Source organism: Kazachstania africana, chromosome 11 (assembly GCF_000304475.1).
Source record: "Kazachstania africana CBS 2517 chromosome 11, complete genome".
NCBI classification, from domain to species: Eukaryota; Fungi; Ascomycota; class Saccharomycetes; order Saccharomycetales; family Saccharomycetaceae; genus Kazachstania; species Kazachstania africana.
The window spans coordinates 132524-158961 of record NC_018950.1 but is presented as its reverse complement, the minus strand read 5'-3'; the positions used below and the strand labels follow the sequence as shown (position 1 = coordinate 158961).

Genomic DNA, 26438 nt, shown 5'->3' with positions numbered 1-26438 from the left:
ACGCGAAACTCCCTGAGCATCCCACATCCTCCCACCTCCCCCGTTTCAACTTTTTTCGCGCGGGAAATTCTTCTGGCTGCAAGAGACGTGATGAAAATTTCCCTTTCGGCACGTGACAAGAACGGACTTTTTCCTTCTGGCAGTCACACAGGTAGTCACATGATACACATGCTGAGGCTGATATATCCAGTCAGATAGGATGGTTCCTAGCATGTGTAAACACTGGACAGGGATGTCAGTAATGATTCTGATGGAAATGTTGTATAAGAACGGTTCTTATTAATCATTTCACTCCGTTTCTGTACTATGTAGTAGTATCACAATGGTTCGACCATCTCCAAGCTCATACCACTCGACAGTGACTATCTTAGGGAAAAGCAAGACACACCAAGCGACCTTCAGCATAAACCGATTAATTAAACCTCTCTCTCTTTCTTTCTCTTTTGCTTGCTTCTAAGATCCACAGATTCACGGGCAATGGTAAATCTCTTATTTAAAATTATACACTAAATTGACGCAAGAAATACAACAGTTAAATGTAAACCTCAATAGACCACCACCGTATATCCGCTATCGTCTTACTGAATATCCTCCATCCCACACGAATAGCACTGTGCAGCAGCCCGTGTTTGATGGATATAGCCATGTTTTTTTTATCACTATGTTATTTTCGTCTTAGTATTAGGATTTTTATAATACCCCTTTGAAAAAATACGTATATATATATATTTTAGCAGCAAGAGGATATAAAGAGAGGGAAAAGTTTTATACGGTAAAATCAACGCAATAAAGTACCTCTTTTATCGATCGGTAATCTTGGAATATCACTCATATAATGCCTTATATTGGTGCTTCAAATCATTCCAAGGACTCCTTCCAGAGTCTGAAGGAAAAGCATTCTATATCAAATTCTAAGAATACCAAGAATACCACTCCAACATTATCAGAACCGTATGATACTGTGCTGTCTCCCAGTAGTGACCAAACATCGTGCTCGTCAAGTTCTGTAAGTAGGTTGTCCACCCCTATAAAACAACTATCACTGAATCAATCTTATCAGTACACTTCCTCTCAAAGACGACCTTCAACTTCATCAAAAAGATTCTCCGTGAATTCAAACAGTTCTACAGTGTCTGACATGATTGATTTCCAGGAACTATACAATATACCAAACGAATCCACCCATTCCTATTCGTACAACCCTTTATCACCAAACTCTCTGGCGGTTAGATTATCAATATTGAAGAGGGCTCTACAGATTCTACTGAGTAATCCTAGCATGTTGACAAACCCTTCTAATAACGACTTGAAAGATAACTTTGATTTGGATTTCAATAATAATATTCCTTATACGAGTGACGGTACCATGTCAATCAACTCTAATCACAACATCAATAACGAAATCGACCCACTGCATGCTTTCGATCCTCACACAAGAAGAACAGTTCGCAGTCAATCATTGTCAAATGCAAAAAACTCCTACAAAAATCAGGTTCATAAATTCACTCTTCCAACAGCAGCATTGAACGCATTCGTCGTCAATACAACAACCACACTTCCTACGAGGAAAAATAGTGATATTACAACAACTTTGACTAATCGTACTGCAAGAGATATTGATATAACTCATAGAGCAAATTCTGTCGCAGTACTACCCAAAATTTTAAATGAATACAACTTCGATTATTCAAATCCAAATTTTCGTCATACTAGCAACCACACTAATAATAACAATAGAGATAGAACGCCATTCAGAAGAAGTTTTCAATCAAATATGCCAGCTGCTAAGGAACAAGAGGAAGAAAAGGAACAGGAGGAAGATTTTTTGGAGGAACAACGTTCAAATTTAATTAGCCTTCTAGATTTATTGAATGAAACTTTAGAGAAAAATGCATCTGCCGATGCGTCACATTTACATATGCTATCACTTTTTAATATCAATAAATTGATACTTGATAAAGATGAAGATACTGGCTTGTCCTCCATTGAGAAGGAAAGAGAAAGACAAGCGACTTTAGTCCAAAGAAAGGGGATCTTTATCGAAAATTCAACAGAGGGAACAGATAAGATAACTAAACCATCGATATCAAAGAAAAAGAGAAATTCAAGCGATTTGAAACTTAAAAAGATACTTTTGGACAGTCTAGCTGAACCATTTTTTGATCGTAGTGTCTCTTACGAAGAGACGCTCCTTTCTGACGAGGGAGCTTTGCAAAAAGGTTTGGATGATTTCATCAAAATACAAGAGAATCAAACGAATGACAGTGTAACGAATAATAATTCCGCAAGCACTTCTAAAAAGGACTACGGCAAAATTTTAAAGACCTTCACATCGGCTAAAAATTCAGCTCCACAGGCTATCTTCACTTGTAGTCAAGATCATCCATGGAAATTCAAAGCTGCTAACGATTTAACTTGTTTGATCTTCGGTATAAACAAGAATGTACTAAAGACACTGACATTACTAGACTTAATTCATGTAGATTCTAGAGATTTTGTTATTCATAAAATAGTATCAACAGAAAACCAAGAATTGGTATTTGCTGGTGAAATTATTGGAATCGTTCAGCCAAGGGATGATAGTGACATGAATATGAAAGATGAATGTATATGGGCATCCTTTTGGGCTAAAAGAAAAAATGGACTTTTAGTCTGTATCTTTGAAAAAGTTCCCTGTGACTACGTGGACATCTTAATGGACGTGCACACTTTTGATATTACAAATGTCATTAAAAGAAATGATGCAATAATAAATAATGATCTTTTCATAAAACCTAAAAACGCTAATATTCAACGTCAAACTCCAAAGTTCGAACTGGGTCCTTCAAAATCAGAGAAGAAAGATGAAGGCTATTCTGATGATACAGCATCTGAAGCTGAAGATACAGATATTGAAATTCAAAAAAGGTCCATTTCAAATCCAGAGACTAAATATGTTGAGTTGAACAAACACTCTCATAATATAGCAGCAATTAGTAAGTCACTAGCAAAATTCATTGACAACATTCGTGATGAGTCGTCACAAAACTCTGCAGATAATTCTTTTTTATTAGCAGAAAGAATTTCAAAACTCGTTAATATGCAAAGATATTTTACACTAAATCATGCATTTTCAAATATCCCATGTGCAATTTCCTCAGTGTTATTAGAAGATAAATTAAAACTGAAAATTCATTGTTTGCCATATATCGCAGGCCTGCTTGTTGTAGATTCTCATTCTCTACAAATGGTAAGTTGTAATAAATCAATATCAAAGAACATGTTTGGCTACCACTTTATCGACCTAGTAAACAAGCCAATAACAACCATAATACCATCCTTCCAGAATATTATTGATTTCATAAGTTCTAAATATCCGGACCTAGATATTACTCTTCCGGAGAATAAAGGAATGGTATTAACCGAACATTTCTTTCGTAAAATTGTTGCTGAGATGAAAAACGATAGGGAATTGTTTTATACCTCTGTGGGGATCGATGCTATTCATCACGATGGTAATGTGATCAAAATTGATTTTCAGCTGAGAGTTGTTAATCCAAATGTTTGTCTTGTTTGGGTAACTCATTCAAGAGATGTTATATTTGAAGACTATAAGACAACTCCATCTCAATTAGTTATGTTGAAGGAAAATGAATTAGCATATTTGAGTAGCTCAACAAACAGTTCTAGATCCAGCTCCCAAAAGAGTTCTTCTAAAGCTTCGTTAGACGAGATGTCTATGACCCCAAGAACAAACAATAATGGAAGTCCTATTACAAAGCCAACTCTCAGAGAAGTTAATGTTAAAAATATAGAAAATTCATTAAAACTAAGAAAATATAGTGACGAAACGAAATCGAATTACGTGGTAACAAATAGATCTGCTGAAGAATCAACTACTAGTTTTAATGTAGGTTTAAACGAAAAAGAAAACGTAGCTACAGACATTGATGAGATTGGGACTAATGTCGAGGATCCTGAAACTAAACATAAGCTGGAGTTAGCAAGAATTTATGCAAAAGATAAAACACAGTTTGTTAAAAAAGATAACTTTAAAGTTGACCGAAATTTAATCATAAGTAAGATCTCCTCGAACATAATAACTGAATCATCATCTGATCATTCTGACGAGGAATCTGGTAGAACTGCAACAACATTTCTACGGACTCCAAGTAAAGAAATCGGTTCTCTAAAGCATGTTAAAAAGTTACAGGATTTTATCATTCTTCAAAAAATGGGTGAAGGCGCATATGGTAAAGTTAATCTTTGTATGCACAAGATGAAAAAATACATTGTAGTAATTAAAATGATTTTCAAAGAACGTATCCTTGTTGATACCTGGGTACGTGATAGAAAATTAGGCACTATCCCTTCAGAAATCCAAATTATGGCAACATTGAATAAAAAGCCACATGAGAATATTCTGAGATTGTTAGATTTCTTTGAAGATGACGAGTACTATTATATCGAAACTCCCGTTCATGGGGAAACTGGTTCCATTGACTTATTTGATTTAATAGAATTTACTTCAAATATGACGGAATTTGAAATCAAATTACTTTTCAAACAAGTCGTCTCTGGAGTTAAACATTTACATGACCAAGGTATTGTCCATAGAGATATAAAAGATGAAAATATTATTGTTGATAACAAAGGTTTTATAAAAATAATTGATTTTGGTTCCGCCGCCTATGTAAAGAGCGGACCTTTTGATGTTTTTGTGGGTACCATCGATTATGCTGCACCTGAAGTATTGGGTGGTAATCCATATGAGGGTAAACCACAAGATATTTGGGCATTAGGTATCCTGCTCTATACTATCGTTTTTAAAGAAAATCCCTTCTACAATATCGATGAGATTTTAGAAGGTGATTTGAAGTTTAATGATCCTGAAAATATAAGCCAGGATTGTATCGAATTGATCAAATTAATACTTAATAGAAATGTCTTTAAGAGGCCAACAATAGATGATATTTACAATGATAAATGGTTAGATATCTGAACGTAATAATCAACTCCGAAAAAAATGCATTTTTCTATTCCATATTCAATTTATTGCCTATGGGCTCCACATCATTAATTTTTTTTGTACATAAACATTACAAGTATTACTTCTAACCATCAGAAAAAGAAGTTCATTTTAAAAGAATGAGTAAGTTGGTATATTCTATTTAATTTTATATATCATGATATGTTTAATCGTTCATTTAATTATAAATTATTAGTAAAAGTCATTAAGACGTGAAGAAAAACTAAGCCATCTAAATATCATGACCCTTCAATTTTTGCAAAATGGCCGTCTTTTTTGAATACATGTTTTGGAAGAGATTCTGTTTTGAGGTCAAATTCATTTTTAATTGTTACCAAACCACCATTTTCCGTTTTGACCGTCACAATTGAAGTCTCTTGTTCACGTGCATCTAAAGTTGCCTTGGCATTACGAATTAAGTAATTCACCCAGATCTTGTAGTTTTTCATGTTGTCCATTAATTCCCTAAGTTCATGCTCCAACGTACCTCGTTCATACGTTGGAGCTTCTGGATCTATAAGTTTTAATTTTGGCCTATCAATCATCTGGCCAAAACCAACCAACAAACTATTAATCTCCTTCCACAAGGGCCTAGGCAACCATTTTTCCAATTCCTGCCTCGTATGATTTGGCGTCTTACATTTATCTGGATTTACCCATTTAAAAAGCTTACATAACCTGTCCACATGTACGTCAACGCAAATACCCTCTAATTTACCCCAAGCCTTTTGTAACGTCAAATAAGCCATCTTTGGACCAACACCTGGCAATGATAACATATCAGTGATATTTGTCGGAATATCAGAATCAAATCGGGAAACAAGTAATTCACATGTCTGTTTTATATATTTAGCCTTTCTTGTATGGAATCCAACAGACTTAATTAGCTCATCTAGTTTTGCCTCATCAATTTTACGCAAACCTTGCAAAGTCATACCTTGTGATATATTGAGCTCGTCAATACAGTACTTCATTATATTGAACATCCCCTTAGCTGTGACTTCATCTTTAGTCTGAGATGATAGCATGACCCCAATTAGGACTTGTAACCTATAATTTATGGGTTCGATTTGGTCCTTTGGAATACCACATGACATACCTACAGTGAGGGGAATGGAAGAACCTCCCACCAGATCCACAGGAGGTGTAACTTTCGATCTCAATCTGCGTAATTTCAAATAAATCTCTTTAAAATATTTTGGTTGGTCATCGGTGAATATACTTTCATCTAGTGGGATTTCCCAGCGATTTGGCACGTTACCTGTACTCTCTGCCCACCATTCGAAGTATTCTTTATTGTTAAGAGATTTAACCCATTCTATATCAACTGGATTTTCCGTTATTTCCACTTTCACTTCATCCGTTTCTTCTATTTTGGGCTTCTTGAAATATTTTGATCTTACTACAGGGTCATTATCGATAGTAGCAGATTCGATCTTGGAAGAAACGACTTTTCTTTTCCTTAATACTCTTGTCATATGGTAGCAGTTACTATGTAATGGTCTAAACCAATGTATGCTGGATAATATTCGAAAGAATTGTCTATCTATCATACATCAATTTTATCAAGAGAATTTCTAATTATAAAGAAGTCTGCCCATCGGAAATTCGATTGCTTATTAATTAATAAATATATTAAGTTATTCAAATAAGAAGAAAGCACGACGCTGAAATTGAGTATATACAGATGAATATTATAGGACTATCAGTAGAAAGAACAGTATGATTGAAAGCAAAACGATGGTTGCACAGGGACCGTTTTCTCTTGCAGTTTTGGTGAAAATTTGAAGTCTTCTCTGGGCTCTCTCCAGATTTCTGCCACTTGAATCCACCATGTTTTCTAGGTCAGCCAGGACGTCTGTGTTTTGTTCTGTCACTTCTTTATTGATATCTAAAGACAAACCGTGTGTCCTTTGCATGGATGCAGATAATAAATCTAAATGAGAATCCTGCTCATCGAGCTGCTGCCTCTGGGAGGCAAACAGTTCTTCATTGGAGACCAATGGGGTATTGAATATTGTTGCTTCTTCTTCATCTTCTTCGTAATCGTGGTACGGTTGGAAACCGTACTGAGGGGACTCGTTGTAACTGATCTCGTCTTTAAACCTCACTCTCTTACTGGATTCCTGACTACTCGAATCGCTGCTGTTGCTACTCTTCTTCTTGCTCTTCCCCGGCGTTATCTGAGCTTGGAACAGATATAATGTCTTATCAATTGAGGAGTCATCGTCAGCAAGTCTATCACTCAGCAAACTATTATATTCAACAATACGATCCTTCAACGTTTCAAAATCGGTTGGCTTAAGTTCAGATGCAGTCTTTGCCAATTCTTGCAGCAACCCTAGAATCTTATCCATCTGTGTTTTCAAAATGACATTATCATTACTAGAGGGACGTATGTTTAACGCCTCTACCAGACGCTTCCTCTCGTCCACAATATCTCCCAGCCTCTCTATCTCATATGATAACTTAAGCAACTCCATTCTTGGACCCTATACTCCTTCTTACCTATCCATCCATCCCTCTGCATCTAACTTCTCATCAGCCATCAATTAACTAAAAATAATTTATCCTCCATTCGAAACTTCTGGGAAACCAATTTTCCCATTTTGATAATGATACCCGGCCTTGAAGAGGATTTCATAATTTTCTGAAATTTGAAAAGAGAAAGAAAACAAACGAAATTTGGTGGCAAGTTCTCATATGTGACTAAGATATTTACAATTTTGCATAGATTAAGGAGACGTATTCTTTGAAAAACCAGAGGATTATCATATCTAGCGAGACGAAGTAGTAGATATTGTACGTGGAAGAGTCTTTTTTAGGGAAAACGCCGTATTTTTTTGGATTCATAGAGAAGAAATTTCACGAAAACCGATTGTTATCTAGGGACTATTTTCTTTATTTGATATCTTACTATTCTTTTGGAGCTTTACATCGTCATATTTCTTTTGTTTCCATTTTAATTTCTTTCATTTCAAAGATTTGCTGTCATCTCTTCCCCCCCAAAAATTAGCGCATCTTCCTTTAGTTAAAAATTGCTTTACCATTAATCATTTGAGCAGATTACTCTTTTTTTAGTTTGTTTTAGTGTCAATTGTTACTTGGTTTAAATTGAAGAGAAGAAAGAGAAGTGATATAATAGAATTCTCACTGTGCTAATTGAACATGAATGAGCCTTCACTAATGGGTTATCCTAACCCAAATATTGGTGCCGTTCAACAGAGCCAACAGAATAATATACATGGTTCAGGAACGCCCATTCAACAGCTGCATCTGAATCCGATGATGAATTCACAACAGATGCCTCCTCCAGGTTTGGTCACTGGCAATGACGCCAATCTCGTTAGCAATTCTCGTCAGTTGCTAGATCAGCTATCAGGTACTTCTAATGCTGCTGCAGCTGCTACTAATAACAACAACAATAATAATGCTAATAATGCTAATGCTCCATTGAACCCGAATTCCATGACCCCAGGCGGAGTAATCATGAACGTCAATGCAAATAATCCACTAGTTCATCCACATCTTGAAGACCCCTCATTAGTTAATCACCCAATTTGGAAACTACAATTACAATTAGCATCCGTTTCTGCACGTTCATTAGGTCAACCAAATGTTTATGCAAGACAAAATGCAATGAAAAAATATTTAGCAAATCAAAATCAACAAGGTCCACAACAAATGACTGACGCTTCCATGTCATTGGTGGACCGAACAAAACAATTATTAGTAGAAATGGCCGTCGATACCACTAGTGAAAAAGTTGCTGCTGCCAATAATAATAATGGAAGTAGTACACCTAATTTCGTGGCTCAGGATATAAATAATGCAAATAATTCAATGTTATCAAATTCTACAGCACCAACTACTGCTAATCTAAGTGGAATTTCCACTCCTAGTACGCCACAAACTGAATTACACAACATGAGAGAGGCCCTTTCAGGTACACCTGCGGCTCTTTTACAACACAAAAAATTATCACAATACAATATTGATGAGGATGATGAAGTCAATTTGAATGATATTAAGGACGCTACAAAAGACGCGCAATTATGGCATGCCATAGATTTTTCAAATTTACAAGTCATCAATATCAATGAAAATCTTTTTAAATACACTTTTTTGACAAGACTATATCTAAATGGTAATGGATTATCGCATTTGCCAGCAGATATCAAAAAATTAACAAATTTAAGGGTATTAGATTTATCGCACAATAGATTAACTTCATTACCAGTTGAATTGGGTTCTTGTTATCAACTGAAATATTTATATTTTTTTGATAATTTAATCCAAACATTACCATGGGAACTAGGTAATCTCTGTAATTTACAATTTTTAGGTTGTGAAGGAAATCCGTTAGATAAACAATTATTAAAAATTTTGATGGAAAAATCAATGACTGGATTAATTTTCTACTTAAGAGACAATAGACCTGAGGTCCCATTACCAGCAGATCGTAAATTCATTGAAATCAATACTGATGGTGAACCAACGAGGGAATTTGACTCATTAGAATCAGCTAATACTGCAGTAGAAGCTGGCCTTTTGAAAAAAAGTTTTACCATATTATCTTACAATACTTTATGTCAGCACTATGCTACACCAAAAATGTATCGTTACACACCATCATGGGCATTAAGGTGGGATTATAGACGTGAGAAATTAAAAGAACAAATTTTGTCCTATGGTTGTGATATACTATGTTTACAAGAAGTGGAATCCAAAACGTATGAAGATTTCTGGGCTCCTCTCTTAGAGAAAAACGGTTATACAGGATACTTCCATTGTAAGACAAGAGCTAAAACCATGCAAGCTAAGGACTCTAAAAAAGTCGATGGTTGTTGCGTCTTTTATAAGAAATCAAAATTCAAATTAATTACAAAAGAAGCTCTTGACTTCAGCGGTGCTTGGCAAAAGCATAAAAGATTTCAACGTACAGAAGATTATTTGAACCGTGCAATGAATAAAGATAACGTAGCAATATATATGAAATTACAGCACGTACAAAGCGGTGAATATCTATGGGTGGTAACAACACATTTACATTGGGATCCAAAATTCAATGATGTGAAAACTTTCCAAGTTGGTGTCTTATTAGATCATATGGAATCTATAATAAAAGAAGAAAATCCAAAACAAGATGTTAAAAAATTCCCAATTATAATAACTGGTGATTTCAATTCATATTTAACTTCCGCCGTGTATGAATTATTCAGTACCGGTAACGTTAAAGACCATCCAGATGATGAAATCAGAGATTTTGGTTTCATGTCACAGAAGAATTTCAGCCATCATTTGGCCCTAGGATCAAGTTATGGCTGTATTGGGGAATTACCATTCACTAATTTTACTCCTTCATTCACTAACGTCATTGACTATATATGGTACTCAACACACGTCTTACGTGTGAGAGGACTATTAGGACCAATCGATGAAGATTACGTTTCTAAATTCATTGGTTTCCCAAATGATAAATTTCCAAGTGATCATTTACCATTAATTGCCAGAATAGAATTTACGAAAAATAACACTGGTAGCAGGAAAGTATGAGCATGATCTTTCCCCATCTTTTCTGTTCAAATACTTTTCACCTTGTACTTAAATGTATTAACGACTGTATATTAGCACAAAATTTTATCTATATAGTGTTTTATATAATCCATACTATGTATTTATAATGAAAAATAGTTTAAAAAATTTAAAAAATCTAACTTTTGGCTCTCATTGAAAGCATTAATAAAGACATTTATTTCCAGAGATATACCGTGTAGCATTTATAGGGATAACTAACATCACATTAGAATAAGCTGTCTCAAATAATAAAGTGATTTTGGTGGCGATAGTAGAAGTATGGACCGAGATAGACTGCTTCAGTTATCAGAACGACCTCTAATGGAAAAGGTGCAAAACGCCACCTATTTAACTTTTTTAGTGATAGGAATTGGTCTTTTATGGCCATGGAATAATATTTTGAGCGCTACGTTGTATTTCCAAAATAATTTATTTCAAGTTTCATCGATTTATGCTAAATTGTTCACTAGTTCCATGATGAGCGTTTCCACGGTCACGTCCTTGGGTTACAATCTATATCTGGCTCCAAGACAACATTCTTACACGAGCCGTGTTATTAATGGGTTGAAATGGCAAACAATTACTTTTATTGCTCTAACTTTGCTTTGTACGATGTCCTCCTGGCTTCCTATGGGAATATCGTTCATCTTGGTTATGGTTTTGGTGAGTATGAGTGCCATATCAACAGCATTGACCCAGAATGGGGTAATGGCAATAGCTAATGTGTTTGGACCAGAATTCAGTCAAGGGGTGATGCTGGGCCAAGCCATTGCTGGTGTGTTGCCATCCTTCGTTCTATTCCTGGTATCGTTCGCAAATGCCAATGAGGAAGCAGACGAAACGCAGAATGAAATCGGTGTGTTACTATATTTTCTAGTGACATCCCTCGTATCATACGTCTGTATCATACTGATCAAGTTTAGTGGAATTCTAGAGAAATTTACGAATCTAACAGCTTCTGCAGAGATTACAGTCGATAACAGTAATAATGTAGAAGAAATGGAGGTGCAATCTAACATTAAGGTCAAGGTCCGACTTATTGTTCTCTACTACAAATTGAAATACTTGGCACTTTCAATATTCACAGCGTGCGTTGTGACACTAATATTCCCCGTGTTTGCTGCCAACACTCATGTAGGGAGGATACCTTTGAGCGATGCACAATACATACCATTAGTATTCACGATTTGGAATGCAGGCGATCTATATGGCAGAGTATTGGCAGATTTACCTACATTCCGTGACCCGAAATTCTCCACCTTCAAGACTTTCATCTACTCCATGGCTAGAATTGCATTAGTACCATTTTTCTTCCTCTTCATCATCAAGAGCAAGTATTCTCCAAAGTCGTTCATACTGGACATACTATACTTACTACTACAGTTTCTTTTCGGTGTCACCAACGGACATGTCATTTCCATCAGTTACATGAAGGTTCCGGAAGAACTAACGACGGATGACGAAAAGGAAGCTGCTGGCGGCTTCATCAACCTATTTCTGTCAACGGGACTCGCTGTAGGAAGCATTATCAGCTACATCGTTGTATATTTTATAGATTTGTTACTTAAATAAAAAGTGGCAGTAGTAGTTTTTTACTGCGTCGTGTAATACGATTACATCTCGTCGTTCCGGCCTCGAAACAAAATTTTCGTATGAGCCTTGGCAGTATAGCATAATGGACTTTTGCAAATTGATGGATTCAGTATTGATGAAGGTTCAGCTTGTGCTTTCTTCTGGAGTTTCGAGTCAATTGGTAGGTTAGATTAGGTGCAACTGATTTTGTTTTGATACGTTAAGAGAGTTCCAGCGTAGTCACTTACCGCATAAAAGCTTTGATGATGTCTTCTACTACAGGGTATGGAAGCCACGAAAAGTCTCCAGAAAGTCAATTGAGACATAGAGATATCAATGCTAAATCAGAACTGATACAAGAAAAAGTTAACGAGAGAGAAGATCTCTCGAAAACTGGAAAAGTGAACCCGTTGCTTCGTTTAGAAGCCTTTGTTATGCCGATTGTTTTTACATTATTGGCGCTATTCACTAGAATGTACAGGATTAATGCCAATAGCCATGTTGTTTGGGATGAAGCTCATTTCGGTAGTTTTGGTTCATATTATTTAAAGCACGAATTTTACCACGATGTTCACCCTCCATTGGGTAAGATGTTAGTTGGATTTTCAGGTTATTTAGCTGGGTACAATGGTTCATTTGATTTCGCTTCCGGTGCAGAATATCCAGACTATGTCGATTTTGTTAAGATGAGAATCTTCAATGCGTCATTCTCTGCTATGTGTGTTCCGTTAGCATATTTCACAGCAAAGGCAATCGGATTCTCATTACCAGGCGTTTGGTTCTTTACAGTCCTTGTTCTTTTCGAAAATACTTACTGTACTTTGGGTAGATTTATCTTATTAGATTCTATGCTGTTGTGTTTCACTGTAGCATCTTTCTTCTGCTTCGTTAAGTTTCATAACGAAAGGAAAAAGCCATTCGGAAGAAAATGGTGGAAATGGATGTGTTTGACAGGTATAAGTCTAGGATGTACCATCTCAGTGAAAATGGTAGGCTTATTTGTCATTTCCTTGGTTGGTATTTACACTATCGTTGATTTATGGAATTTCTTAGGTGAGAAATCCATGCCATGGAAAACTTACATTAATCATTGGTTAGCTAGAATTTTAGGTTTGATCATTTTACCACTTGCAGTCTTTATGTGGTCTTTCTACATGCATTTCACTTTACTAACCAACTCTGGTTCAGGGGACGCCGTCATGTCATCTTTATACCAAGCCACTTTGATTGGAAGTGAAGTTGGTGCCGGACCTCGTGATGTTGCAATCGGTTCCTCTATAATTACTATCAAGAACCAAAAATTGGGTGGTGCACTATTGCATTCACATTACCAATTATATCCAACAGGTTCCCAGCAACAACAGATTACCGCGTATGGTTTCAAAGATAATAACAATGAATGGTTTTTCGATAGAGCAAGAGGTTTGGTGAATTGGAATGAAACTGAAACTGATGACGAATTTGTTAAAAATGGTAATTCTTACAGACTTGTTCACAGGGGTACTGGAAGAAATCTTCACACACATCCTGTTTTAGCTGCCATGACAAAGAGTGAATGGGAAGTTGCAGGTTATGGTGATCATGAAATCGGTGATCTCAAAGACAATTGGGTGATAGAAGTCATTGAACAAAAGAATGACGAAGATCCTGACAAAATACATCCATTGACTACCTTATTCCGTATCAGGAGTGACGTAATGGATTGCCATCTAGCTCAAACTGATAAAAGTCTACCTGAATGGGGTTTCAGACAAGGTGAAATCGTTTGTTTGAGAAATGCACACAAAAATGACAAAAGGACATGGTGGAACATCGAAACTCATGAGAATGAAAGGTTACCTGAGGCACCAGAGGATTTTAAATTTCCAAAACCTGGATTTTTAGAGAGTTTTATTCATTTAAATAGGGCTATGATGGCATCTAACAATGCCTTAGTCACTGCCGATGACAAGTACGATCCGTTAGCATCCTCAGCCTGGGAATGGCCAACCTTACACACAGGTCTCAGATTGAATCATTGGGGTGATGAAAACGTCAAATATTATTTGCTAGGAACCCCTGTATCAACATGGGGATCTTCCATTGCAGTGTTGGGATTTATGATTTACGTTGCAATTTTGATTTTAAGATGGCAAAGACAATACAGTGATCTAACAGATTCAACAGATTTGAACTTATTTTTAATTGGTGGGTTCTACCCATTACTGGGTTGGGGATTACATTTCATGCCTTTTGTCATTATGTCAAGAGTCACTTATGTTCATCATTACTTACCAGCATTATATTTTGCTCTCATAATATTCACATATGTACTTGAAGCATGCACGAAGCGCCTACTGAAGACCAAGTTTGGTAGAGTCAGCAGATTAATGATCTTTACCACTCTAACATTGAGCGTGACTGCTTGTTTCGCATATTTTGCACCAATTTCATTTGGAATGGATGGCCCAAAAGAACAATATGCATACTTAGGCTGGTTTTCAAATTGGATAATCGGTCATGATTTACAATTATAGATATATAAACCGAATTTTATGTATATGAAATGACTTTATTAGTGAAATAAAACGAAGTTGCACTCGCAAGCATAAAATAATCTCTCGAGCTAGTTATTTCACTAAATATCATGACGAACTTGCTGGACACCATCGTTTCTCACTTAATGGATGTGCCCATTCAAGATATACATATTTTTAGCTTCTGCAGAAATGCTTTGCTTCTTACCTACCCAAGCAAGAGGGCTCAGAAAACAAAAAAAGAGTTCTCAAGATGAAAAATTCATTTTGAATTGAGTAATTTAGGTCCAATTGAGCCAAGTTAGCTCTGCATTACATCTTTCTGGAGTCTATTAGTTAAGCTTGTATAATCTCAATTTTTGACGTTTTTTTAATGCTTTCCTGTGCGGATATATTTGGTAACATTTTCGAGTTTTCCAAAAATAAAAATAAATAGTAAACAACTGGTAATTTCATTGAGATCAAGCTGTTGATCTGCGTGGGATAAAATACTTCAACTTTCGCTTTTCTGTCGAGACACAGCACCAATTATACAAACCTGTACAGGATGAACGTATTCAGTCAGAAGAACTATTATCCTGTACCGTCCTCTGAGGTGATTACGTACAGGGAAAATTCTTCTGCCACGAAAAGAAGGTCCGTATTGAAGAGTGATATCTATGCTTTGATAGTGTTCCTATCGTCTCCAGAAGATAAAATTGATTATTCAGTTTTTTCTGATTTCTTCCTAATCTACAGGAATTTTATTTCTCCTAATGACTTATACGAATTGTTGATAATAAGGTTTCGATGGTGTATTAATGAGATCTCTGCGGAAGATCCCAAGAGACGAAAAATTGGTGATGTGGCATTGGTACGAACATTTGTTCTCTTAAGACATTCTATGTTAAATCATTTCATAGAAGATTTCTTACCAGATCACCATCTAAGACTCTCTGTCATTCATTTTCTAAATGAAGATTATACAAAATACCCAAAGATTATTACAAGTTCTATTGTGAACTTAAAAAAGGCATGGTGTCAATTAGCTAAACTAATTTGGGAGAATTTGCATTTTGACGAACCACTATCATCTGAATATGAAAAATGGTTGTCATATGAAATAAAGGATATTACAACGATACATAACAGGCCTAATCGACTGAGCATATACGCCATACAAGGCGCATCGAGTCCTGACTTCAGAAATCAGAGTGTTTTATCATTATACAAACCTGATGAGACTTTTATCCTACCGAAAACGACTCCACAAAAATCGGATAAAAGTCGACGAACTCCAACCATGCTACTATTTCCACAAGATAATTCCCAAGTCCCTCATGAAAATAATCCATCACCTGATGTAACAGGCAGCCTGATAAAACAGGAAAATACTCACAAAAGGACAATTAGTACCAATATGGGACATTTTTCAAAAATCATGAAAAATATTGAATATCCAATGTCTCCCGAAATTAATAACATAATACCACCAACACCTGCAAAGAAAGTCGAATTTATTCTCAATGCCTTCTATGAACCGGAAAATTCAACGAAAATAAATGAATTAAGTGATAGAGAAAATGGCGCTCAAGTAGATAAATCGCCTATAAAATTGAACAGAAGCTCCTCATCCTTGTATAAAGGCGCTGTTGGCCTATTAGCTAAGTGGACAAAAAATCATTCGGGTCCAAAACCAAGTGGTGAAAAACATGTTACAAGGAGCGTTCAATTTCCAAGTTCTAAGACTGAAATGGATACGTTTGTAAAGTATGTCATTTCTATATCGGCTCTCAGTAACCATAATGAAGATATCAACGAAATTATAAGCTCAGAGGAACCAAAATTTGACATGCTCAGTGCTAGAACCATAGATGAAGTGGAATATTTAGTCACTTTGGAAAATGACTTGTTCCAAAAGATAAATGAATCAAATATTCATATTATACCAGACATAAAAACTGAAACTAACGCTTATACGGAAAATGAAGATGGTGCATTAAAACCCAATCCAAACTTCAGTGCTATGGATAACTTAGATTTGTATCAGACGGTCAATACAATAGCTCATTCGGTTATTTCACTGTCAAATACCTTAAACCAAAGTTCAAAGAACTTGTACGTGCAAAACTTGGTTTCACCCTCCAAAATCAAAGGTGATATTAACTCATCACATGTATCTTTCCTCACTGGCAATGTGACTAGCAGTGTTGTCGAAGAAAACAAATTGCAAAGAACACTAGAATACAATGATGGGCCTCAAAAATTGGTGTTTCATGACTCCACTAAGAGAATGTCTGGACCGAAAGATTTTGATTCAGACTTCAACCAAACAAAATCAAGGTTTTCTCCAACGTACAAACTAGACTCTTCTTCTCCCTTGAAAAATGTGCTATGTGATCTAGAGGAATCATATGCAAATACAACAGAGGATGGTTCTAATTCCTATGTGTCGACCAGAACCTACGATTCTCAACTTTCCTCCTCAAATGAAGCCAAAGACAATAGTAACAATGAATATAACACCAACAATCCAATGGCTGATCCGCCTGAAGAATCTCCAGCTCTGAAAAAGAAAGAAGGCTTTGAAAACCTCAGAGAATTTACATTCGAAGATGATCAAATAGTAGATACACCCGAACCAATGGGAAGCCTGCATCTGGATGATAGTAAGTTACAGACCCCAGTCACGCAAAAAATATCAACAGAGACAGCAATTAGGCAGTCAAGTGGTAGAATTAGTATCGCGAAGAGACATACGGCCACGATTAACCATACAGCAACCCCCATTGAAAGAATAGAAAGTTTTATTGCGGAGGACCCAGATTTAATGAAAAAGGAGGATATACTCAATAAAAACGAAAGAAAACTAATAAAACTTGAGGAGATTCTGCTCAAAAGAACTTCACTAACACCAAGCGTCGCGACTAGCAAGTTATTTAATTCGAGACCAGCGAGCCCGAACAAGCTAGCATATGAACACTCTAGAGTACGTTTATCTATGGCGCCAAGTATGCAGTCTATAGTCAGTGGTAGTTCTATATCCACAGAAATAAACTATATCAGTCCTCCGAAGGAAAATAATTTAAAAGAACGAAGTTCAAACAACAAGCTGGATAAAGGTATTATTACAACTCCGCATAACTATTTCTTTCCTACCGATAGTGATGATCTAGATAATGCATCTCCAGAAAAAGATTTTGAGCAATTGAAAACCAAATTCTTAAATACAGACACTACTGATAGCCCTGATGTAAGCAAAGTAGCCGAAAATCGCATCTCAGAGTTTCATACCGAGCTCAACGCAACTGCAATTACTGATGCTGAGACAACTGAAGATAAAATTAACAAAGCCAACTTGGAAGAAATTGCTAATATGCCAGATGAATCCATGCACGATGACCCAGTAACTATTGCAATGATGAAGTTGGAGGGTATATACAAGAAGACTGGAATGAAAGAAAGTAAGAGCACCCCGGATTTATCTGCGCTATCCAAAGAGAGAAATCTACTGAATATCACCAATGAATCTCCTTCTGCCTCTGTTTCGGCAGATAAGAGAAAGTCACTAATGTTAGAGAGAAGAAGACAAACAATAATGAACATTCCAGTCAGCGTCGAGAACACACCACAGTTGGTAACTCCAATGGCTGAAGAGGGAGTTTTACCTGGCCAAATTCAAGATTTAATAAAAAGCTATAAATTGCAAGATTCAAGATTATTAGTTGCTAATAACACTAGCCACATACCATTTATTTTGATGTACGATTCCAAAACCATTGCCGAACAGATGACTCTTGTGGAAAGGGAACTGCTGACTGAAATTGATTGGAAAGACCTCTTAAACTTAGAAATCAAAAACGAAACGCTTCAAGCGGATAGTTGGCTGCAATTGCTTGCCCAAAATGAAACATTGTCTGGCATTGACCTTACAATTTGCAGGTTCAATCTAATTGTAGATTGGATTGTTTCAGAAATTGTCCTAACGAGGGACGTGAAAATGAAAAGGAATACCATCCAAAGATTCATACATGTTGCGGAACATTGCAGAAAATTCCAAAATTACAACACATTAATGGAAATTGTATTGGCGTTGAATTCTGTCACAGTACAAAAACTCGTTAATGCATGGAGACTAATTGAGCCTGGTGATCTGTTAACCTGGGAAGAATTAAAGAAAATCTCATGCCTAGATAACAACTATGCTACCATTCGTGATCTATTGAACTCCGTAGACCCTCTTGTGGGCTGTATTCCATTTGTAGCCGTATACCTGTCCGACCTATCGTTGAATTCTGAGAAAAAAGACTGGATTGAAGACGGAAAGATAATCAACTACAGTAAATTTGACACCAATGTTCAAGTTGTGAAACATTTCATTCAGAGAGTTCAATGGGCCAAATTCTACAACTTTACAGTAGATCACGAGCTTCTCAGTAAGTGCGTGTATATCTCCGCACTCTCTCCGGAAGAAATCAAAGAATTAAGTGCATAAATATGAATATATAACAAGCCAAATCCATTACTTTCACGTCTAAACTTACACATCTACAATATGACAGTTAATACTCTTTCTATATACAATTTTATGACTATTGGATTGATATTTTCGAATTTGGTGAGTTCCGCAAAACTGCCGAGTTTAAAAATATATACAGACACATCAAAACTTTCAGGCTGTTAAGAAGGCTTTGTAGTCAGTAGAGCCTTTTTATACATTGGGAAGTTACAGGGTATGAAAGCTGACGAGAATCTGCCTCCAGGACGGAGGAAAGATGAAGACACACTTTTTGACATGGATCTTCTTGACGATACAACCGTTAGGAACGATCCTCTACAGGGCCATTACAATATAAGAGACGAACAAAGGGATTCGACACATGTATTTCCAGAGGAAGTTATAGACTTAAATGATAATATTGAGAATGATGAAAATCCGTTTGAGTCACAAGCTTCTAATGAATGGGAACACGGCAGATTCGATAACTACAATCCAGAGTTTATGGGCTCAACCAGGCCCACAGGTTTCTTCTCCAGACTTTTTGGGAGGGGCCAAAAGTCAGTATCCCAAAATTATGAGATGAACCAATATAATGCAGTGACAACATCTGAACACAATGACAGTTACATGGATTCCAGAAATCAATTCAACATGAAAGTGTTATTCAATCGTTACATATTGAGGAAAAAGAGCAGCTCCACAGAGGCTTATGGTCCCAGGATGATTCATATTATTGATAGAGCAGCAAATGATACAATGGGCTACGTTGGCAATTATGTCTCTACAACAAAGTATAACTTTGCGACCTTTTTACCAAAATTTTTATTCCAAGAATTTTCAAAATATGCCAATCTGTTCTTTTTATGTACTGCAATCATTCAACAAGTTCCTCATGTATCTCCCACAAATAGGTACACGACTATAGGTACACTTTTAGTGGTCCTAATTGTTTCCGCTATGAAAGAAATTATCGAGGATGTGAAGAGAGCCAATTCAGACAAAGAATTAAACAATTCTAAATCTCAGATCTTTTCAAAAGATTTTGGTGGCTTTGTAGAGAAAAGATGGGTTGATATTAAAGTTGGGGATATAATCAAAGTGTCATCTGAAGAGTCCATTCCAGCTGATATAATTGTTCTATCATCTTCGGAACCGGAAGGCTTGTGTTATATCGAAACTGCTAATCTTGATGGTGAGACAAATCTGAAAATTAAACAGTCAAGAGTAGAAACCTCCAAATTTATTGATGCGCAAAAAATTGGTACAATTCATGGTCAAGTAAGCTCTGAACAACCAAATTCTAGTTTATACACATACGAGGGTACAATGAAATTCAATGGAACTACTATTCCGCTTTCTCCTGAACAAATGATTCTAAGAGGTGCTACATTAAGAAATACAGCTTGGATCTTTGGTTTAGTCATCTTTACAGGTCATGAAACCAAGCTAATGCGTAATGCTACTGCTACACCAATCAAGAGAACTGCTGTTGAAAGAGTCATTAACAAGCAAATTATAGCTTTATTTGGTGTATTAGTCGTTTTAATTTTAATATCATCCGTCGGTAACGTTATTATTAGTACTGCTGGCTCCAAACATCTATCATATTTATATTTGGAAGGTACTAACAAGGTCGGTTTATTTTTTAGAGATTTTTTAACATTTTGGATTTTATTCTCAAATCTAGTACCGATATCCTTATTCGTCACCGTTGAGTTAATCAAATATTATCAAGCGTACATGATAAGTTCAGATTTAGATTTATACCATGAACAATCTGATACAGCAACTGTTGTTCGTACTTCCTCTTTAGTAGAAGAATTGGGTCAGATTGAATATATCTTTAGTGATAAAACAGGTACTTTGACAAGAAATGTAATGGAATTTAAATCATGCTCCATTGCCGGCCGTTGCTACATAGAAACTATCCCCGAAGATAAAGCCGCATACATGGAAGATGGTATAGAAGTTGGTTATAGAAAATTTGATGAATTAAAAGAAAAGCTACATGACGCTACCGATGAAGAATCTAGTATAGTTGATAGCTTTTTGACTTTATTAGCCACATGTCATACCGTCATTCCAGAGTTTCAGGCGGATGGATCCATCAAATATCAGGCAGCTTCTCCAGATGAAGGTGCTTTGGTTGAAGGTGGCGCTCAACTTGGCTACAAATTTATTATCAGAAAACCAAACTCAGTAACTGTGCTTTTGGAAGAATCCGACGAAGAAAAAGAGTACGAACTTTTGAACATTTGCGAGTTTAACTCAACGAGGAAAAGAATGAGTGCACTATTTAGGTTTCCAGATGGGTCAATCAAATTGTTTTGTAAAGGGGCTGACAGTGTTATCTTAGAAAGATTAGATGGCAATAACAACATGTATGTGGATGCAACTTTGAGGCACTTGGAAGATTATGCTTCAGAAGGACTGCGTACTTTATGCTTGGCAATCAGAGATGTACCAGAAGAGGAATATCAGAAATGGAGCAAAATTTACGAAGCAGCTGCAACAACACTGGATAATAGAGCCGAAAAACTGGATGAAGCGGCAGAGCTCATCGAGCGAAATTTGGTGCTTATGGGAGCCACTGCCATTGAAGATAAACTGCAAGACGAAGTACCAGAGACTATACAAACATTACAAGAAGCTGGTATCAAAATATGGGTTTTGACGGGTGATAAACAAGAAACAGCCATTAACATTGGTATGAGTTGTCGTTTATTAGCAGAGGATATGAATCTATTAATTATTAATGAGGAGACCAAAGAAGACACAAGAAAAAATATGATTGAAAAATTAAATGCTCTACATGAGCACAAATTATCTCCTCAAGAGTTGAATACATTAGCTCTCGTCATCGATGGGAAATCTTTAGGGTATGCTTTAGAACCAGATCTTGAAGACTTCTTTTTGACTATAGGTAAATTGTGTAAGGCTGTCATTTGCTGTAGAGTTTCTCCACTTCAGAAAGCATTGGTTGTAAAGATGGTCAAGAAAAAAACAGACTCTCTACTTCTTGCAATTGGTGATGGAGCAAACGATGTTAGTATGATTCAAGCTGCTCATGTAGGTATTGGTATTAGTGGTATGGAGGGTATGCAAGCGGCACGGTCTGCAGATGTTGCTATTGGTCAATTCAAATTTTTGAAAAAATTACTAATTGTTCATGGAGCTTGGTCCTACCAAAGAATTTCTGTTGCAATTCTATACTCTTTCTACAAAAATACGGCGCTATACATGACCCAATTCTGGTATGTTTTTTCAAATGCTTATTCAGGTCAATCGATTATTGAATCGTGGACATTGAGTTTCTATAATGTGTTTTTCACAGCTTTACCTCCTATCGTAATCGGTGTCTTTGATCAGTTTATTAGTAGCCGTTTACTTGAACGCTATCCACAACTTTATAGATTAGGTCAGAAAGGACAGTTCTTCTCAGTAAAAATTTTCTGGGGTTGGATTGCAAATGGTTTTTATCATTCTATAATCATTTATGTCGGCGTTGTGTTCTTTTATAGATACGGTAGCGCCTTGAATATGAATGGTGAAGTTGCTGATCATTGGACTTGGGGCACAACTGTTTACACAACGAGTATATTGGTAGTATTGGGAAAAGCTGCGCTAGTTACAAACCAATGGACGAAATTTACTTTGGTTGCTATTCCAGGTTCCTTTGTTTTTTGGCTAGTTTTCTTCCCAATCTATGGAAGTATATTCCCTTATGTCAACATTTCCAGAGAGTACTTCGGTGTTGTCTCTCATACGTACGGATCTGGTGTGTTTTGGTTAACCCTGATTGTTTTGCCTGTATTAGCGCTTTTAAGAGATTTCTTATGGAAATACTATAGAAGAATGTATCAACCCGAAACATACCATCTTGTTCAAGAAATGCAGAAGTATAACATCACTGATTATAGACCTCATTTACTTCATTTCCAAGATGCCATCCGAAAGGTTAGACAAGTCCAAAGGATGAAAAAGCAAAGAGGGTTTGCCTTTTCACAAAGTGAAGAAGGTGGCCAAGAGAAGATAATAAGAATGTATGATACTACCCAAAAGAGAGGGAAATATGGTGAGCTTCACGATGCTTCTGGTGACCCATTTAGTGACAGAAATGCTTTTGAAAATCATCTAGGTACAACAACAGAAAGCATTGATCTTTTGGAACCAGACAATCCTTTTGCAGAGGATAGGGACGGCTCCACTGATCTAGACAATATGTCATTCGAATTATAAATAATTTTTAATGTATGCGAATGTAAATATATCATATATTTGAACGTTAATGTGATATCCATAGATTCAAGGAAATGCAAATTTATATCAATTCCCCTCAGCAGGCTTGCTTTTGTGTCTTCTGGGCCGCTGCAAAACATGAATATCTATGCATGACATGACATTTAGTACTGGTTTATATTTAAACTTGATTTCTGGTTTTTCTTCAGCTGGTTGCATTGCGAAAGGGTCTTCTTCATCTTCTTCCCGTTCAATGAGAATATTTGGCTTTCTGCTACTTGCAGAATGTTCAACTAGAAGTAGCCGACGATCAGGTCGTACTATCAAAGGAGGTAATATAGATCTATACTTGGAGAAAATAAGGTAGTGTCTTAATTGGGACAGTTTTCTTACATCATTAATAAAAATATCAAGTTCCCAGTTTTTTTTAAAATGCAATTTGTATTTGAATTTCGAGACTCTCGTTATAGTCTCAACATGTGAAGCAATGAATTTATTACTTTCTCCCTCCGTTTTACTCACAACATTTTCTTTATAAGGCAGACTATTGCCAATCCTAAGTTTTGCGATGATTTTATCCAAGATTTCTGGTGAGCTCACTTCGTATGCAATAAAAATCAAATCATTCCTAATTTCTTCACAAAGATTCCTCATATCATATTCAGAGAGATATAATCTGACGTTGGGAGACTTTAAAGATACTATAGAATTGTTTGACAGAAGGGGCGCTTCAAATATTGTCTTGGACGAATTATTTTCCAAGATTCTCTTCCTATTGATAAATATACGTAGTGGCAAAACCATGTTATCAGAAATCTTAACAGTTGCTACGTTGAGAACCATCCTTTCTTAGTAGTGTGTACCTCTTTGGATTTATGGGAAGGTGTAGCTATCAGGTTTACGCATTTTTTTCATTCCAACTTGATTCGGATTACTATGAAAACCATACTCAGATACAGATTTTAGCATATTTAAGAATATATATACTAATAGGTCATTTTATTTCATTATATATTATCCCCAGACTAGTCGTTTGAGTACAAGACAGATACTGAGCAGAAAAGCAGAAGAGATAATGTCGTAGAGGACGTAACGATACTTGGAAGCGAAGGTTACTTTTTTCCTTGAGAGGATCAGAGAATCCTCCAATGTGAAAAGATTTTCAAATTTTCTTAGTATTTCCTTCTGTTCAGCAACTCTAATTTGGCAGACACTCATTCTATTTTCCAATTTTTCAAGTTGGTCCACTTTTGAAGTAACAGCTTTCGTTAACTGAGCTTCGAAGGAATCTACAAGTGTAGAGTTGAATTCCTGTCGTAACATTTGGAGATAGTCATCTCTTACTAATACTTTGAGGCCTATTACACGATTTTTCAAGTCTTGCAAATCACGAGTAAGATTGTCGAAATATTGTACAGTCTTTTGTAAGTCAGCCTCCCTTTTAACTATAGTATCTTTCAAACTCGTCTTAATCATATATTCAGCTTTTTGCAGAGTCAATGTTATATGTCTTTGATAGTAATCCATTTCACTCTTATTTAATGGTGGTTTTAATTCTTTACTTTTGGCTTCGGAGCTTACATTACCTTCACCATAGACAGTGTCTTCCGTGGAATCCAATGGACCAGATTCAGAAGAGGAGTAACTGTTAGTCCAGGGTCTTATATCTGATCGAGAGAGATCCAAACTACTGCTAGAGGATTCACTGTCAGAGCTTTCTGGGTCACTTGAACTTATACTATCAGATAAAGCTCCATACGAAGAAGAATAATTTGGTAATGACATCCCTGCAAGGTCTTCGGATGTATCGTTGCCAGAACCTTCCAAATCATGATACAATAAACTTTGTAGTGATCTTTCTGAAGGGTTTGATTTGTCTATCAATGAGCGTTTATCCTTTTTCGATGGACAATTGACAATCTTTGCCTTAAATTTAACGGGCCTTCTACCAAGTTGTAAAGATGAGGAGGCATCTATTGATCTCAAAAACTGATTAACTAATCTCTTATTGTCATTATTGAAAATTTCTGAACCGGATCCATCCTTGAACAGTTTATTCTGATGTCTGTGTTTGTTATTACCGAATTTTCCAGACTGTCTTTGATCGTGCGTACAGACGTGAGTACTGAATATGCCTTGAGCCAAAGATGCAGAACTTGGCTTACTCCCATCTTGCAATAAACTACAGGGGAGCCCTTGCTTCGTTGTTGTTGTTGTTGTTGAAGTAGCAACTCCACCACTTGAATCCTTCTCCTTTTCAGGCATAAGAATCTCTTCAGCTGGAGATTTCAATTCAGTATCAAACATGCATTCACTAAACATGCCTGCAGATACAGGCGTATAGTCATTTATACTGGGACGTCTGCCTCTGTGACGAATATGATGTCTCTCCCTTTGAGGCAGCGAAGCTAGAGTCCTCTCAGAACTGTGTCTCACCAAGACAGGCTTATCATTAATAGCAATACTGGGTAACTTAATATCTTTGTCCACTGGAAAACCACCTCTCTCTAGTGGAGAGTGACCAGACTTCTGGGAAACATGCTCCGGATTGGTATGTTTTCCTCTCTTACCGTGCTTGACCGACGAAACCCTCACTGCCCCATCCAACGCGACCTTCTCTCCACCACCATTCTGGGCATCCTCTATCCTTGCAATCAACAGATCCATCACTCACTGTACCACTTAAATACAGTCTCAAACACCAACTCATCATCGCCATCGCCTTTATATTCAGGACCCTGAACCGCATTATTCAAAAAACGGACCATCCGGGTAATGATTCTCGTTTCAGTCTCGCTTCTTCTTTTTTTTTTTTCTTGCAGATTTAGAAGAGATGTGGAAGAGCATACAGTTGATGCATCGAATGAAGTGGCCATAAAATCACTTAGTTGGGCTGGTATCGGTTTATTTTACTCGTAAATTTACCAATTGAACACAGATCACTCGTATTTTTTTGGCTTTTCTTTTGATTTATAGTCAACTATATTCTCGATCCATTGAATTCATTAGGATCAATACGGGCTTGTTTGATTCACTTTAAATTGCA

General features: G+C 36.4%; 10 protein-coding genes across 10 annotated transcripts; 6 read left to right on the top strand and 4 right to left on the bottom strand.

Moving 5' to 3' along the window:
- Positions 1-835: 835 nt before the first annotated feature.
- Positions 836-4981, top strand: KAFR0K00700 (serine/threonine-protein kinase; the record flags this gene model as incomplete). Its single annotated transcript, XM_003959511.1, has 1 exon — positions 836-4981. The coding sequence occupies one exon, from the start codon at positions 836-838 to the stop codon at positions 4979-4981; it is 4146 nt and encodes a 1381-aa protein (XP_003959560.1).
- Positions 4982-5247: 266 nt separating this feature from the next.
- KAFR0K00690 (uncharacterized protein) lies at positions 5248-6561 on the bottom strand (the record flags this gene model as incomplete). Its single annotated transcript, XM_003959510.1, has 1 exon — positions 5248-6561. One exon carries the CDS (start codon positions 6559-6561, stop codon positions 5248-5250), a length of 1314 nt encoding a protein of 437 aa, XP_003959559.1.
- Positions 6562-6702: 141 nt separating this feature from the next.
- SYN8 (syntaxin) lies at positions 6703-7491 on the bottom strand (the record flags this gene model as incomplete). The annotated part of the gene is made up of 1 exon (XM_003959509.1): positions 6703-7491. One exon carries the CDS (start codon positions 7489-7491, stop codon positions 6703-6705), a length of 789 nt encoding a protein of 262 aa, XP_003959558.1.
- A 685-nt stretch (positions 7492-8176) lies between these two features.
- CCR4 (CCR4-NOT core exoribonuclease subunit CCR4) lies at positions 8177-10564 on the top strand (the record flags this gene model as incomplete). Its single annotated transcript, XM_003959508.1, has 1 exon — positions 8177-10564. One exon carries the CDS (start codon positions 8177-8179, stop codon positions 10562-10564), a length of 2388 nt encoding a protein of 795 aa, XP_003959557.1.
- Positions 10565-10864: 300 nt separating this feature from the next.
- Positions 10865-12157, top strand: FUN26 (nucleoside transmembrane transporter FUN26; the record flags this gene model as incomplete). Its single annotated transcript, XM_003959507.1, has 1 exon — positions 10865-12157. The coding sequence occupies one exon, from the start codon at positions 10865-10867 to the stop codon at positions 12155-12157; it is 1293 nt and encodes a 430-aa protein (XP_003959556.1).
- Positions 12158-12420: 263 nt separating this feature from the next.
- On the top strand, positions 12421-14673 carry PMT2 (dolichyl-phosphate-mannose-protein mannosyltransferase PMT2; the record flags this gene model as incomplete). Its single annotated transcript, XM_003959506.1, has 1 exon — positions 12421-14673. The coding sequence occupies one exon, from the start codon at positions 12421-12423 to the stop codon at positions 14671-14673; it is 2253 nt and encodes a 750-aa protein (XP_003959555.1).
- Positions 14674-15220: 547 nt separating this feature from the next.
- LTE1 (mitotic regulator LTE1) lies at positions 15221-19147 on the top strand (the record flags this gene model as incomplete). Its single annotated transcript, XM_003959505.1, has 1 exon — positions 15221-19147. One exon carries the CDS (start codon positions 15221-15223, stop codon positions 19145-19147), a length of 3927 nt encoding a protein of 1308 aa, XP_003959554.1.
- Positions 19148-19387: 240 nt separating this feature from the next.
- On the top strand, positions 19388-23392 carry DRS2 (aminophospholipid-translocating P4-type ATPase DRS2; the record flags this gene model as incomplete). Its single annotated transcript, XM_003959504.1, has 1 exon — positions 19388-23392. The coding sequence occupies one exon, from the start codon at positions 19388-19390 to the stop codon at positions 23390-23392; it is 4005 nt and encodes a 1334-aa protein (XP_003959553.1).
- Positions 23393-23479: 87 nt separating this feature from the next.
- SAW1 (DNA-binding protein SAW1) lies at positions 23480-24235 on the bottom strand (the record flags this gene model as incomplete). The annotated part of the gene is made up of 1 exon (XM_003959503.1): positions 23480-24235. The coding sequence occupies one exon, from the start codon at positions 24233-24235 to the stop codon at positions 23480-23482; it is 756 nt and encodes a 251-aa protein (XP_003959552.1).
- Positions 24236-24406: 171 nt separating this feature from the next.
- FRT2 (Frt2p) lies at positions 24407-26059 on the bottom strand (the record flags this gene model as incomplete). Its single annotated transcript, XM_003959502.1, has 1 exon — positions 24407-26059. The coding sequence occupies one exon, from the start codon at positions 26057-26059 to the stop codon at positions 24407-24409; it is 1653 nt and encodes a 550-aa protein (XP_003959551.1).
- Positions 26060-26438: the final 379 nt, after the last annotated feature.